Here is a 17006-nt window from a genome sequence, read left to right on the forward strand (position 1 = left end):
CGTGTTTTTGTCTTTTCCCTTTCAATTTTGTTTAATGTTTCTTATTTAAATGTGTGTTGTTAATCATAAATATTTCAAGTTTGACTGAAGTACTGATGAGCTATTTGCTGTGCATGAGCCACATTTATTTCTCGAGAACAACACCGATTAAACAAACACACAGCAATCAATCAATGCTAAATTCAGTCAGTCATTATTTATTCATTGGCTAAAACATAACTTAAACAATAAAACGCATTAACTTTACACACTCTTAAATATGCCGATATGAGTCAGTACAAAAATAAAGGCAAGGCAAGAGATGACAGCTTTAAAAACAAACAAACAAAAACCCTGTGGCACTTTTTAACGCATTTCTACTGCATGATGATGATGAGGGTTGCGTTGATTTGAGATTTTCAAAACCAAATCAGGCACATTTCTTTCAAATGTGGATACACACACATACCTTGTTCGAGTCAACTTAACATCATCCAAATACACTCATTCACTCATTGTAAATCTAAACTACAGCAACAGCATAGGCGATACAAAAAAAACCCCAAATCGACATACACCGAATTGGGCATTTGGACCATGCGGTGAACTGTAATTCACCGCATATTCGCAGTTAACTATTCATCAATTCATTTTTTTTCCCATGCTAGTAGAGTGGTGTGGGGGAGGGGTGCAATCTCAGCGATTCACTCACCTATTTGCACTTCCAGTGCGTTTTATGAAACGCCCAAAAGTGCCTGTCCAAAAAATAGGACACAAGTACAAATTAAATTTGTGTAGTAATTTTGGTGCAGCACGGTGGGCGACTGGTTAGCACACTAGCCTCAAAGTGCAGAGGTCCAGCGTTCGATTCTGGGCCTTCCTGTGTAGAGTTTTCCTCGTGCCTATGTGGGTTTTCTCTGGGTACTCTGGTTTCCTCCCACATTCCAAAAACATCCGTAGCAGGTTAATGGAACACTCTAAATTGCCCCAAGGTGTGATTATGTCAAGTTATAAAAGTTAAAAAAAAAACTACACAACATATGGTGTGTTTTACAACAACACTTTCCAATTTCACATTTACCAATGGACAAAATAGTGAGGCTTGAGGTCAACATTTTCATAAGTCATCAGGTCTATTCACTTGAATAGACTCTCCGAGCTGCTGCCCCCGGCGGCTCGTCGTCGTCACCCACTGGCGCGAGATTAGAGGACGTCTTCATTGCGGGCCATGACTACCGGACGTTTCCACGGCATGCGTCCCACCATCCTATTTTTTTCATTCAAACTTTCTTGAGGCACGTAGGTCAGTTAAGAACCATTGCTCATTGACAATGATGACCTGGCCAAGAGGTAGCGGTCTTCTTTTGGAGACCTCTCAAACAAGTGAATGGACCCATCAAGTGGTGCACGGCGTTTGCTTAAGTTTTCACCATACGCTTTTCACCCACTGGAACGTATGAATTTGTAAATATGATTAGATGTTGTTGTAAAACAAGATACATATGTGACCTGTATCTGGTGTCTTTTTATGGCCAGGAATTGGGCGTATGCACCAATGTTCCTTGCCGTGTAAAGAAATTTCTGTTGCATTAGACATGGCTTTGGGCTGGGCACAAACAGTTAATAGCAGAGGATAGATTCCCCCCCCCCCCCAAAAAAAACTGCCAAAATGCAAATTCACATGTGCCGAACCGGAAAGGTTTTTTGTTTGTGTGTCAAAAATGTGCTGGTTGCCAAAAGAGCCTTTTAACGGATGAAAAAAGCAACATCTCCAGATGTCATCTTGCCGCAAAAAAACAACAGGAAAAACCAGTCTTTGAAATTTTTACGACCATCCTCTGGCAGTCATTCCAATCGCTCCGTGTTGTTTTTCCACTGCGCATGTGCTATGATTTATCCCCTTGGAGAACCTAAATGAACAAGATGCGGTCTGTTACTCATTGTGCGCCACCGTGCGTGTTGGTGCGTGTGTGCGGTGAGGTGATGCTTACCTACCTGGTTGCGTGCTTTGTGCGACTTCTGCATGAGCACCCGCCACTGGTCGTAGTGCTTCATGGACATGCTGCTGCAGCCGTAGGCGTGTTTGCGCGCCCAGCCGAAGAACTGCTTCAGCTCGCGGCGCAGCGTCGAGTTGGAGTCACCGCTCGACTTGGGGTCACACGAGCCTGACGCCGCCCGCTCTGCGTGCCAAAAAAAAAGACAGGAAATGAAAGATGAACAAATACTACAGGACTACAGTATTTTAAAATGGTCAAATGTTCTGTCGGTATTATTGTCAGCATTAAGTGACCAAAAGAAGACTGTTCAGTGAATACACGGTATATATTTTTAAAATTAATTGGCTGATTGACAGAACCGAAATTTATTCTGCCAAATATCTGAATCAGTTTCAACGTAACACAACACCCGTGAAACTTATAGAATGATTACTTATAAAATGACATTGGATGAAAAGGAACGTGTGCCCTTGTGCACTCACCACTGTGTGGTGTGGACGCAGCGGTGGGATGACTCCATTCACTCCAGATTCCAGCTTTGCGGGAACCGTAGATGCCCACCGGGTTACATCGGACCTGCCGATGAACAAAATGACGGATGGAATAAAATAAAAAGAAGTACAGCGGTGCCTTGATATGAGAGTTTAATTCAACCACGCAAATCAATTGTATCTCAATTCCTCTTTTCCCATTGAAATGAATGAAAATGGCCATTCATCTTTAACACACAAAAATTGGGTATGTTATTTTTTTTAATGGGGGGAATAGCACGCTTTCTGAAAAATAATACACAATCAAATAGAATTAAAACAGGTTTTCTCCCACTTCGCGTCAATTGAATACCCACTCTGCTGCTGCCCTGTTTTGCCACTGGGGGGCAGTATGAGATAGAAAGACGGACACTCGCTACGAGGCCGTACAGTACAAATATACTGTTCGTAATATCAATTGCTTAAAATGTTACATATGTGACACTTAGCAAAATATGTCCATGTGACCCCAATTTCAGGAATAAAGTTTTGGTTTAATCAAAAAAGAGAATGACATCAGCCTTCCAATGGTATAACGGCATTCAACGCCATAACAGTGACAAAGTTGAACGGGGAGGAACCTTTCAAAGCTAAAAATATTAGATGGGCTCCCCCCCGCCCACCAAAAGGTATACATAGCACAGACTTTGGTGTTGACAAAAAAAGGAAACCTCATGAAAATCGGAAGCGAACAAGTTGTGACTTAATTTTAATGTCCATGTATTGCCTTTGATGGGAACCTTGCCCCTGCCAACATGGTCGCCACGTAGGCATGGAAGTCTAGAGCAATTTTTTTTTTTTTTGCTCACGGTTATCGTACCGCCAGAATCTAATATCGGCACTTTACTACATGAAAAAATAGTTTGTTGCTATTCTCAATGTGAATTTAAAAAATGAATATGGCATTTATATCTAAAACAAAGAAACCAATTGTTTGAGTTATAGCGTCATCTTTTTACTTTTCCACAAAACCTTTGATTAACCTACGAAAAAAAAAATGCTCCTCAAAATTAGGTCCTTGCTCCTCAAATGAAGTCATTGATTTGCACAACTGCTCCTCAAAGGGAAAAATACACATCTTTTGAGCCTTGAATTGTAATGATGATGACAAAAAACAACAGACCTGCACAAAATACACAGTTCCAGGTCTGAGTCCCGCCAGCCTGCAAGACGTCTGGTTGCCGACGTCATCCATCACCTGGAAAGTGAGCCAAAGGGCCAGAGAAGAAGTCAGCGGAGAACAAAGACTCGTATTAAGAACCTGCACTGAAGTCAAAACAAACACGCAAAGCTTCAATCGGGCTTCCCGCCGCAAATATGTTTGAATGCCGCAATGAGCGGCGTGTTTATGGAAACATTTTAAAGCGATCTGCTGTCTATTAACCACCAACACTCGAACACGCACACACGCTCTCTCCCACGCACACACACAGAAGCACAGTAAACACACAGGCGCTCCCTCTCACACACTCTCTCTCATTTACACACTCATAGTAATACACAAAAACACACTCTCACACAGGTATGTCCACTCACACATACAAAAGCATAACATACAGACTCTGTACGTATCTCTCTTTGGTTCTCCCACATACCCACTCTTAACTGTGCACCTGTACTGTTTCCCTCTCCCGCTCTCTCTTCCTCTCTCTCTCTCTCTCTCTCTCTTTGACACACACATTCCACTCCCTCACCTGTAAACCTGTTTTCTCTCTCTCTCTCTCTCATACCCACTCTCTTCTGTACACCTGTACTCTCTCATACTTACAATTACACAGACTCAACTTGTGTGTGTGTCTCTCTCTCTCTCGGGCTCTCAAATCCTCCACACAGACTCAACTTCTCTCACACATACACACACTCGCACAGACAGGGTGTCTCTCTCTCTCTCTCTCTCTCTCTCTCTCTCAGGCACTCAAATCCAGACAGACTCCCCTCTCTCTCTCACACACACACATAGGGTCTCTCTGGCTCTCTCTCTCAACACACTCTCTTGTCGCACATATAGACACAAGCCCACGCACACACACACACACACACACACACAAGAGCGTGCAAAGATTCTGACAGACATGTGCCAGGCCTATTAAACGACAATGAACAAACAAGCATGAGTAATCTTGTCGCAACCAAACAGCATAGCCACGCTGAAGCCATTAGCCCCTGCGTTTCACTCGCCCGGCGAAAATGTCGTGTCTCGCGTCTGGCCCTCGCCGGCCTCACCTTCTTTTTCCACTGAACAAGCAAAGGCTTGCTTGAGTGACGTGCGCGTGAAACCGCTTCGATTACCTCACCGCTAATCGCTCCGCAGGGCCGAGCGTTTACGTCATATTGTTCATTCATTCGAGAGTTGAGCGGAGGTAAATCCGGAAGATGGCGAGATAAGAAGAATGAATTAATGTGATCCGTGTTATAGCCGTGCTTTTCATTCAAGAAGTATTTTAACAGGACAGTAATAAAAAGGCCCTCAGAACAATAACCATAATAACTACAGATGAAATCTGGCAGCAGTGTGTCAATGTGAGCATGACTTCATCATACTTCTGAGTCCATGCGGACCAAGAATTGTAGTGCTTCAGGTTTTTGGCCCGTGTACGCGAGCAGCCATGTTCTGCTTCTTCCTTTCATAACTTTGCTGCTGTGAATTGGGAATTTCTTCATTGCGAGACTAATAAAGGTTTTCTTATCTTATGTTCCGTCCCTGCGTTTTACCTTCCAGTCTTGGCTGTCCTCCAGTCGGTAACGGATTTGGTACTTTGCCTGGAACAGGAAGTCCTTGAGTGCCGGCGGGGCCTCCCAGCGAACGCTCAGCTGGTCCTCCAACTGCCCCACACGACTCACCGTCACCCCTGACGGAGGGTCCGTGGTCACTGGAAGGGAAAGACCACAAGATCAAAGATGTCAACGTTATCACGTGAGATACTCTCAATTGTCAAAGGACCATTAAAAACAAGGAAGAACATTCCAAGCCGCTTTCTAATTCTAAAAATCATTTTAAAAGCACTTTATTCAATTTCTTCCTTCTATTTAATATTAACCCGAATTTTCGCCTCATTTTGGGCACCGCCAAAGAAAATTACCCCCGCTTGTTAGCTTTGTAGACATTCAAAACAAACAGACAAGAAAATAGGCCGGCTCTCAATGGTGTTCGCTACTACAAATTTTTCCTCAAAATTTGAGCCGCTGTTTACATCGGCGCACCTCAGAAGCGTTTCCGAAAAAAAGTCATTCCGAAAGAATGTAGCCGCTACGGTCGTTTGTGGGTGAATTACGGTAATTAACACGTTGACGTCTTCCTTACACGAAGGTGCTGATGTTCTGTTGTCAGGGCACAGATGGTCCGCATCAAACCAGACCGATAATAGCTTCTCTCTCGCCGCGACGTTTATGTTGGCGGCCGGAGAAATCAAGTCAATTCCAAGTGCCGGCCTTGATGTCTCTATACACAAAACACTGGTTTCCACAACTCTGTGGTTTTTTCCTGTTTTTTTTTTTTTTGGGGGGGGGGGACAAGTGAGCACAGCCAGAGACCGATATTTGAACCTCCCCCAACGTTGGTTTTGGGTTTTGCCCGAGATCGCGTCAATGTCATTCCCAGTTGTTGGTCTCGTCAGCCGTGGCTGTTAAACAAACAATACGAGCTATGGGGGTGGTGGTGGGGTTTTTGATGTGAAAGTCTTAATGGAAGTTGACGCAAAATATGTCAGTGGATTTGGCTTGGATTTAAGACAAATCCAAGACAAATATTAAGCAAGTGGGAACTAAAACGACTGAAGCCAAAGGCGAATTAGACAACCGCAATCTACTTGCGTCGATGCAAAGAACGTTCGTGGTTCAGTATTGAGGTTTGGGGGTTTTCTTTAGGTGGGGGGGGAGGCAAATGAAAACCTATCCACCGTTATTCGCTTTTTTGTGTCGTGAAGTGCCCCAGTGCGCATATTTGTCTGTGTGAAGTCACATCCATTTGTGCTAGTTATTTCGGCAAGTATGCTAGCTAATGCTAACGACGAGTCTCAGGCGAAGGTGATTTGCTTGTGTTGAATAAACCGAACAATTGATGATAGTTGTTTGGGTCACATCGGTTTGGGATTGTGTCCATGCTAGATGCATGGTGTCGATGCTCTGCTGATTATTCTTCGTCTGTGTTACAGACCACAGCGACTAAATCAATCTATCAGTCACTTTTTCAGTCACGTCAGCGCTTTGCTGCTCTCATCTACAATCAATTACAAACCCCAAACTGTTTTTTGAGGGGGAGCGTCAATCATTCTCAGATTTTTTTGCTATACTTTTGCTATAATAATCCTCCAAGTGGAAATAATGAAAATTCTAATTTCCGAATCTAGTGCCATTCGTCGGTCGGTCGAGTGACTTTGCTTCAAATCTGGGAAACAAATCTCTTATAGAACAAGTTTGTCTTGCGCTGGGTATAATTAACACCGAATGGGCTCTGTCCCTTTTGGATCTTGAGATCGGTTAGCTACAGTATTCCACCCAATACGGGTGACTTTTGACCCAAAAGTTTAAAGAATATATTGGCAACGTGTAGTGAGGAAGCGTTGGATTGCGTAGACGACCGCTCGAGTCAGGTCTAACTGATCGCCGCCCCCCCACCCCCAACTGCGGAATGCGGCAATCTGCTATGCGGGTTTTCCCGCCCGTGGAAAAGCGTGACTCATAGCTGTGACGCCGTATTGCGTGTTTTGACGAGAAACCAAACCAGTGACCGGGGCAACCGAAAATAAACAAAGCACACAAAAACACAAAAGTGGCGGGGGAAAAAAAAAAAGCGGCTTTGCGTTTTCTACGCGCTCATCATGACGCCACCCTCGCCTCGGGGGGTGGAGGCGGGGTACACACAGGTGTGTGCAAAGGGTTGTAGAATGGTGGGTGCTTGTTTTCAACCCCGAGATGGTGGACTCCCGAAGTTGCGCCGGCCGGCAGTGTGCAGAACAATGCTTTAAAAGGTAACATTGCTCCCTTCCTATCATCTGCGAGGCCTCTGATGAAAGCTTGAAAGAGCTTAAGTGCCCCCGGGAATCCTGGATTAAAAAGGAGCAACGTAGACGGGTCCACTGTTATTCTTCCTTGATGCATATTTTAATACACGCAAAATTCCTATGTATGGCCATAAAAGTTCTGGTTAGGTTTTTCTTTGATGTATCCCTGACAATGGCCAGTTCACACTTCTGGTGTTAATTTAAGCAGTGGCTTCGAGAGACATTTTTGTGGGTTTAGTCATTATGGAGAAGGCTACCAAATTTTTTGTTGCTTCTGGATTTCTTCCAGATGAGCCAAAAATAATCACTTCAAACCAAATTTGCTGACATCCTGTATCTTTTCAGGTGTAGCCTGATGAGATTTTGTTTTGTTTAGTTTTTTGCAGGTCAACTTGTGATCTTTTCAGGCTTCATACTTCTTCATTGTGAGTCTAGAGAAGTAGAACTGGCCATGTGGTCTAAATCAAACGATTGTTAAAAATCAAGTTGCGTGCAAATGAGCCCAAAAAAAAAAAAACGGTGACTGCAAACCAAATTGGCTGACTCCGTGTGTCTTTTCAGGGATGGCTTCTCGAGACATTTTTGTAGTTCTACTCAACTTGATGGATGTGCCTACAAAATTTCATGTTGCTCAGTGAACATCTTTGATGGCTTTCAAAGAACCGAACATTTTCCTTGAACTGTACTCTTGGTTGCTGTAGAAATGGCACAAAAAGGTAGATGGGGTTTTTTTATGCTAATGTAAGATAAAGTTAATTCATATTAAATGCACAAAATAACATTTGAACTCCATGTGTTTGATAAGAATGTTTTCATTAAGCTATTAAGCTGTGAATCGACTAAATTAAACAGTGAGGGGGTGGCTTGCTAGCATCGATTAGTTTAAAATGAACACATAATCTAACCGCTTATATCCTCAATTGGAAAAAAATGTAATCAAATTGCTACACCTAAACTTCAATATGGTATGAAATGTAGCCTTCGTTTATCTTACTTTCAGTCAACTGAACAAAAATGGTCCCAAACAAACACTGGCTCGTGTTGTTAGCCAATCTGTTTGCACAAATTGGCTCACTGATGCCAATTGCATCATCATTAGCCAATCCGTTAGCATAGATTGGCTAAAGATGACGCAATTAAAAGCCCCACACGCTCCAAATAAATGAATAAAACTTGTATCATTTCAATAGCGTAATACATTCAACATGTTGGAAAACTCCAGGAATCTTGCTGCCGTTCCAGATGCTACACATTGTTTTATGATTGCAAAATGGCACATTTCACCAAATTATCCAATTTCACGGTTAATAACACGTGCCTAAATGAGATTACTTAGCCGCAGTGTTTTGGTGACGACTGTTTTTGCGTTTCACTTTTTAAATGACAAAACAAAACAAAAAACAGTGCTCATTTCCAATTTAAACAAACAATAACTCCACAATCTAAAAATAATAAAGAAAGAAAAGTGAAGACTTTTGGATTAAACTAGATTCAACACACACACACACACATTGTTTTTAGGATGTAGGGGTGTTCGCAAGCGTTTGGATCATTTGAAGCCATTGTCCTGTTTTTTCTAGCCCGGGGCATGCCCGACACCCCTCGAAGCGGCTCCGGGAGGAGATCAGACAAAGTTTGTCTTCACGTCCACACTCACCCACGTCGAGAATGTCCAACATGATGACGTCAGAGGAGGCGCGGCCCAGCTGATTGGACGCCTCCACCCAAATCTCGTACGGGGTGAAGAGATGCAGGTCGCGAGTGATGCTGCATGAGTATGGCTGAGTGTGAGTGTACTCCTCGCACTCCTTCTCCTTTCCGTACCACCTGCAGGGCATAGCAACAGCCATGACTCGGATGCTTTTTTTTTTTTTTTAAACGAGACCCTTTTTTTACGCGTGCCGTAAAAATCGAGAAATGGACCCCTCAGGGTGCTGCACCACACAATGACTTCCTCCATGGCTTTTAAATCGCTTGGTTATATTGTTTAACGCTCGTGAGTGCCGTTGACGCGCAAACGGAAGGTCTTTCGGGGGAAAGATTTTCCTTACGTTAATGACAAAGGACAGGTAAAAGTTCCATTTTCCGAAGGGAATTTATGTTTGTCTCGATTAGAATGATGGAGTACAGGCGTACAGATACATGTGTTACTCCTCTGCGTTCAAATATCTGTTGCGTCTAAAACTGCGAAGAGCGATGCTAGCGTTAGCATTTCCTATTCTGTTGACAAGCAAGCCCTAAAATCGAACTGCTTTTTTAAAAACGGTGTCGTTTGCTTGTTTTAAATACACAAAGTGGAATTCTCTTAAAAAAGTTGACCCAATGAACCATTATTGCCTCGTATCTCGGAGCCTACCCGCGCGACTTACTTGGCGAGCGTATTAGCCTATTATGTGTTGCTGAGCGATTGTGGAGAAACTAATCATCACAATTAGTAAGAATGATCTTGAAATCAAGATTTTTTATTTTATTTATTTTTTTGGTTCGCGTGCACACACCTGAGCTTGTACTTGAGCAAGTACTGGGTGCTAATGCTGGTCTCCCCCTTCCCTCCCGGCGCCCAGCTGCACGTCAGGTCTTTGGTGTTCCGAGACCAGCACGTCAAATTGAGAGGCTTCTCCGGAGGCACTGAGGGAAGGGGGAAAAAAAACGTAAGAGATGACCTGTGGACGCGATTACTTTGGTGAGTTTTTTTTAAGGTCCTTTTGCCTTTATTTGGTGAGCGTGTCTGTGTGTGTGTGCTTGTGCTCAAGCGAGTGTAATCAGATTTCAGAGCCCTGCCAACACCCACCCCCTCAATCTCTGAGAACACAAGGTTCTGAACACCCTTACCGGACACAGAGATTACGATCCATGCTGCGTGCACATCGTTTTCATCTGATGGGTTTAGTTACACAGTGCTTTTTTATTAGGGTGGGGGGTTATTTATTGATGAGAGACTCCACCTTGAACAGAAATACAGTAACGCAAACAGCCGGAATAATCGACAGAGTCAATAAAAGATCTTATTAACGCACACTTGGGGGTGAAACGGGTCCTCAAGTAAATGAGTAATCAAAACAAATAAAAGTGATCGTTATTAAATGAAATTTCTTGTTTTCGCTTATGTATTCAGTTGCTCCCAAACAAAATACATTTTCTCCATACACTCGATTATTCGATACTATTCAATATTTCAGTACGATACTCAAATATTCAATAGCTGCGGCCGCCCTGCAAATAGTGGAGGTGTCACGATGCGATCTCGACGGTTATTGGTGACACTCGCCCCCTCGCACAATACAAATGAAAACCGAGCCACTGGACAAAAAGAAAAAAATCCATAAAGTCGATTTAAATGAGTTCGGGGGGGGGGGGCTTCTGGGTGTCAAAACAGTTGAACACCATTTTGCACAATGGTAGTCAAAGAGCCAACGGAGGAGGCAAAAGCGCATTTTTGAGCAGAGCAGGAATTTAAGGCTTGGTTTTCCCTCATATTGACAGGAGCGCCGTAAAACGCGTCGACTGCGATTATGACGACGGTGTGTGTGCGCGTGTGCACGCGCGCAAAATGTTAGCGTGGTGCCCCGTCAGTGATTGTGCGAGTAATGGACCACACAGGCATTCGAAGCGACACACACTCACACTCACATACACAGACACACACACACACACAGACACGCACACTGGCGGAGGCCCTCTCACTAAATCTTAAATTATGGCCACGAGTGTGCGTAGAGACCCCTAAAAAAAAAACTACTCACTGCTTCTTCATTCATATTCCCACTTCCTTTACAGTCCCCTTGCTGTATTACAAAAGCAAAAACACTTCTGGATCCAAAAAAAAAAAGGATAGATAAAAATATTTGACAGGCACATGCGTTTGAACATATTTGCAAATATGTCCGAACATACTTGTGAGTACATTCGAGTGAACTTGTAGCTTAATTGCTACAAACATAGCATCCCCCCCCAACCCCCCAATAATAAGTACGTATTTGGCAGCCAAAGATTGTTACGCTTTCGTAAAAAACGAATCACTGGATGATTTTTCAAAATCAATCAGACACGTTTCGCACTTTTACATACTTCCGACGTAGATGCAAGAGCCGGCCAGGATGTGACCCTTGTGGTTGTGGCACACCAGATTGTCGCCGGACGTCTGCCGCGAGGCGTTGAGACCGCTGAGCGTCACGCTGAGGTTGCTGGGGCTCAGCGTTCGGTACGTGGAGGCGGGCAGCCGCTGGCCGTTGAGCGTCCAGTACAGCGAACTGGCGTGGACGCCGGCGTCCGGTGGCACCCAGCAACTGGCCGTCAGGTTGGAGCCCACGCGGAGGACGGGGTCCTGGGGGTACACCAATGCCACATCTAGGGTTTGGGGGGGAAATAGTGGAAGCTTAGTGACTGGGATTGAACTCAAATTGGACATGTTCATGCATGTGCATGTGGGTGTCACTTTTTTGGGGGGTTGGTTTGTTTGCTTTTATGTTCGAAGTGCAGATAGATACTTTATATTGGGCAGCAACGGTTTGCACTGCATCCAACTTGTTATATTTACAAATCAGATGTCAGAATTGTATGTTTTAGTGAGACGGCCGCTCAACATTATCTTACATTATCCACATTTTTTCTTTTTTTTTGTAAGCCAAGGCCGACAGGACACCGAAAAGTTTGAACATTTGCAGAGAACCAGAGACCCAGTAAACTATAATTGCGCTTTAGTTTTTATCGCCTCCAACAACCAAAAAAAGTTCCTCTTTAATTGTCAAGCACGGGAAATGGTTACAATCATTCATGAAGGGCCGCACATACGACAGTAACGAGAAATTAGCCCCCTTGTCATAAACAACAGGAAGCGTTTGATGATGGGGAGCCTAATGTGTTCCCTCTTCTTCTTTTTAGAGCGGTCTTTAAAGCCTTAGTGCTGCTACACACACCCCCTGAAAAAAAAAACTCATCCAGCCACTTAAGCCAGGAAACGCACATCAGGTTGATTTATTTGCCTTACTGTCGTGAACATTCTCGGAGACCCGAGCAAATGATGTCACTGTTTTGACGCCCCCCCTCCCCACCACCACCAAACCCCCCCCCCCCCCGCCCCCGCCCCCCCCCGTGTGCTAAAGGAATTATAGGCTGCGGACTTGTTGAAAGTCAGCCGTGCTGTTGCTCTGCATAAATATACTTCACACAGGCAGTATTTGGTGGGTGTCCTCATTGGATACAAGAGGCAAGTGCGCACTTACAGTTGCTGTAAAAAGAAAAAAAAAGTCTCCACTTTTGTTCAAATGGCAGGTTTTTGTGGTATAAAAAAATGATCCGAAATACTTGAACCTCCATTAATGTGACCGTTAACCTGTATTACTCTCGAGATGGGGGAAAAAAAAGCATCTTTTGGAGAGGCAAAATACAAATAAACAACTGAGATCATGTAGTTGCATAAGTGCACACACCCTCTTAGAAGTGAGTATGTGGCTTATGCCCCAATGATTCATTGGGGCATAAGGATCAGGCCGGTTGGTGCGGGTCAAATTTTTTTTAAACAGTTTTTTTTTTAATCAGAGATTCAAGTAAACTTTGAGGGTTTTTTTTGCCCTGATTCTGAATCTGACCTTTTTTTTTAATCTATCACATCAGGTTTTCATTACTACTACTACTACTACCTACTACTAATATATTATAGTCAGTGTTTTTGTAAATGAACAGCACTAATTGAAGTAGATAAATAAACTGCCTTTCAGATGAATTTATGGGTCATTTGCATATATTCTAGGATGAGCCTAAAACCAAAACATTTATCGATAAATACTTTATTGGTTTTGTTTGTTAAAGAAATACATAGGAAAATAACCTTGGGGAAAAAACTCTTATGTTAAATTACAATCACTATATTAAGCAGAAAAAAAATCATGATTATTGGTCAAAATCGCTCACAGTAATTTTGACAGAGCAAAAGATCCAAAAAGATTCATACATACATGTCCCCAAGGATTGCCCGGGGCGGAATATTTGAGAGAATGAGAGATTTTCAAGACCAGTTTTTTTTTTTCAGACTGATACCAGTACGGGTATTGAGTACTTATATATTCACAGAACTGATACAAAGTATAAAGTACAGCGGGAGTCCATCATGGGCCTATTCTGGGGGGACATGAATGTAAGGTCCACTAAAGGTCCATAAAGATACATAATGTCCCCAAGGGATGCCAAAGTCGAAGATTCGGGGGTGCTACTCTCATGGTGAGGCCCCTTGAAGTCGCTTTGATGATCTTCTATTTAAGTCGGCATTAACATGCACACGGAAAACCACCGCGCAGTTTTGAAGACAAAAAGAAAAAAAGGCGTTTGCGCATGTGTGACTCGACTTACGTGTGGACAGGGACAAGACCGCAGCGGAGTGCAGCAGCAGCAGGAGGAGCAGGAGAATCCGCGAGCACGTATCCATAACTACTCTTGTGCCTCCTTCTGCTTACTTTCTCCTTTTTGGTTTGGTGCACGTCTTCGCTCGACGCTTTTTTTTATTTTACGTGCGCAACTTCGGTTTGCACGCAAAATGTGGATTTAAGGGGAGGAAGAAAAAACACGTGAAGGGTGGTTAGGAAAGACGTCCTGCTTTCTCGTCCGTTCGTTCGTCTTCTTGTTACTTCTTCCTCCTCCTGCAGCTTAAATCATACACAAGTTCATACTTTAAAGCCCCGCCTCCTCCTCCTCCTCTTCTTGTCTCATTTCGCCTCTTCCTCCCTTCCCTCCACCTCATCCCGACTTTCACCTCAAACATTCCCACCGGTAACACGCTTCAGTTCCAACGAAAGAAAAAACACAGACGTCACTTTGTCGGGATGTGACAAGTCAGTCAGAATATTGGGGACACTACGTGCAGTTTTACGCACCGTCGTAATTGGTCGAAAGGTGAATAATGTGAATTCAAACATTTTTTTACATATATTTTTATATGGAGCATGACTACTGGTAATAATCATATAATAGTGCAATTCCAATACAATTCAACTATTTTTTTTTTAATGACGATACGGTGTTCTTGTTATTAGGGATGTTTGGCACCACTTTTTGTTTCAGAGCAATACTTGCACAACTATTCCCTCTTGACCACCCAATTATATCACTGATACCATGAGTATTTTTCGTATACAGCATTGAATTTCATTGAACAAAATGAGAAATATTTGTGACCAGAGAGCTTTCTTTCTGATGCAAATGATGATTTGCCCAATTGTAAACTATGTTATACTATCGGATAACAGTACTTGATATCAATGGGGTTTTTTTTTCCGTTTTAGGCAGGGATGGCATCATAGCAGAGCTAAGAAGGGCTACCACCCAGTCGGAGATCTGTGTAGCTTATACAGTATATCGGTCAAGCCTCCCTGTAGCCCCAGTAGACAAAAAATCCTGGAGTTATCGCTGGCTGCTATCGGCAGACTCCACAAGATCCGATATATTAAAAATAAGGCTGCCCGATACCGATACCTGTTATCAATACTCGCCTATCCCTACTTGTTATATTGTTAAATTGCCCTTTAAAAAAAAATCTAAAATGCGAAAAATAATTTGTGGTCATAATAGATTGGTGGTTTAAATTGGAATGGGAGAAGCTAGCTGTTATGTCCTGTGTACGCGTTGTTAATATTAAACCCAAGGTGCTAATTACAAGCTGACTAATTGAAAGCCCATGAGCAAACTGCGTGGGAATTAAATTAAAATGGACAAAATATTTAAATCTTGCCTTGTTGGGAACTTTGCGGCTCTAAATGTCTTAACCTAGAATCGCCCTTGGTACGTCAAGTACCTTAAATGACCACTCCCTCCCCCTGCAATAAAAATGAAGTATAATCACGTTCCGAGGAACTGCAGATGGGCACTGACGGCATACAAATGACAGTGTGCTCATGATGAAATTCCTTCAGCAGTTCCTGGACGGTGACTTGGATCCTGGAGCGGGAACGCCAAGCGGGAACAAGAGAGTCCCTTCTGGAAGGCGGGGTCAGCCAAAGGTCTTCGTGCATGGAAGCCCATCACAGTACCCGGAATACCACGTGACTCACGAGGCACAAGCCAGCATTAACTTGTTCGTCAAACGTTAGTCACACATTAGTCTTCCCATTCAGGTGTTAGCACAAAGCAAGCCTTGAAGGATTATTTCTTTGTTTGATTTGTAAAGAGAAGTCAGCGCATTCCCAAAAGCTGCTCCCGAGCTGTGCCCGAAAGAGGCCCTCCCACACCATTTTTCCCCCCCGCTTTTTATTCCTTGGAAATGTATCTTGACTGGGAGCCCGGGAAGTGTAGTGTGTGATCTGGCTGGTCCGCGATGGAATTATGAAAACATGGGATACAATGCGCTTCAAAAATCGGTTTTGGGAAAATCTCTGTAATGTGTCTAGTTTTGTGAAATAAATTGAACAAGACACTGGTTCTGTTATGATCGCCAAATTTAGACAAAAAATGTGGACGCCGTTCCGTTGTTGGAACCCCCCCCCCCGGCAATTATATATGGTGTCCTGCACACACACAAAAATGCTGGGTTGTTGTTGCTAACCTACTCGCTGGGTAACGATGGATTTTGAGCAGGCTGCCTTACTTTTACCTAAGATTAAGTTGATTATTTTGACCCAGAGGATAGGGATAAAGATTGACATTTGAAGCTGTAGCTGCACCCTGTAACCTGATAACATGATAAGATGTCCACTGCAGTAACTGCTGTCCCTCAAAGGGTTAAATAATGAGAATAATTAATCATTTCTTTTAAAAGGAAAAGAACAATTACAACAATATTTTAATTCAATTGAATCTAAGCTGTGTATATTTTATCCTTCGAAATGTAATCAACTTTCAACTTTTTTTTTTTTACAGATTTCAAAGAGAGAAAAAAATTGGAGATCCCTCATATATGCTTTCTCACCAAAGGTATTTTTGCTTTCTATTCATTCTTTTTTTTTTTTTTTGTTATCAGTGTTTTAATTCAGGATTAACTTGGTTGTTTAATTTCGCACAGAACCGGTGGGCGGGCACTACCCAAACCCAACTTTTTGTTTACAAACATTCAAAAACATCTTTTTTTCATATCGTCTCATTAATACTTGAAGTGCTTTCCGAACATAAATCTTGTGAGATTTGCCGACATCTCTCGGCGATGGTCTGGATGTTCACCACATGTCTAAGCATTCATCACACTGCAGATGTTCAGCCACGATGTACGCATGTGTTCAAGGAATACACCAACGACCCGCTCACACTTCAGCTGTCACTCATCACATAATGCAAATCAGGTCTCCTGTCAAACTGTCTCCATCACAAAACCTTTATTAACTCTGCTGTCAAAGTCACATTTCAACTTCCTCGCCTTTTATTCATTGTTAAAAATAATTAAATGTAAAAACGTATCTGATCCAGCCCTCCGAAAAATTGTTTTAGTGAGGAAAAAATAGCCCCCCTAAAATATGAGACGTTTACAAAAACAGAGAAACATGAATGGAATATTAAAAAAAAGAAACCGTTTTTGCAGCATG

The 17006-nt window shown here is 42.9% G+C and overlaps 2 protein-coding genes across 4 annotated transcripts in view; one reads left to right on the plus strand and one right to left on the minus strand.

The window, feature by feature from the left end:
- Positions 1-181: 181 nt before the first annotated feature.
- On the minus strand, positions 182-14175 carry crlf1a (cytokine receptor-like factor 1a). Of its 2 annotated transcripts, none has more exons than XM_086126711.1 (9): positions 13852-14175; positions 11575-11853; positions 10005-10134; positions 9164-9333; positions 5219-5376; positions 3630-3704; positions 2459-2552; positions 1975-2159; positions 182-1889 (listed from the first exon to the last, which is right to left on the minus strand). In XM_086126711.1, exons 1-9 carry the CDS (start codon positions 13925-13927, stop codon positions 1866-1868), a joined length of 1191 nt encoding a protein of 396 aa, XP_085982837.1. In that variant the 5' UTR covers positions 13928-14175; the 3' UTR covers positions 182-1865. The 2 variants fall into 2 exon arrangements, with proteins under 2 accessions (XP_085982837.1, XP_085982838.1); XM_086126712.1 differs by having other exon boundaries at positions 1971-2159.
- keap1a (kelch-like ECH-associated protein 1a) overlaps positions 9183-17006 on the plus strand; it is a 23772-nt gene continuing 15948 nt past the window's right edge. Inside the window, exons 1-4 of one of the 2 annotated variants that reach the window (XM_086126709.1) lie at positions 9183-9293; positions 10071-10189; positions 15411-15579; positions 16351-16404. The gene's annotated coding sequence lies outside the window, so the exon portion shown is untranslated. Of the gene's footprint in view, positions 9294-10070; positions 10190-15410; positions 15580-15880; positions 16405-17006 lie in introns of those variants that run through there. The other variant, XM_086126710.1, reaches the window with a different exon arrangement.

The sequence above is a fragment of the Hippocampus guttulatus genome, chromosome 13, assembly GCF_054856545.1.
Source record: "Hippocampus guttulatus isolate MCC_2025c chromosome 13, RoL_Hgut_1.0, whole genome shotgun sequence".
Classification (NCBI taxonomy): Eukaryota; Metazoa; Chordata; class Actinopteri; order Syngnathiformes; family Syngnathidae; genus Hippocampus; species Hippocampus guttulatus.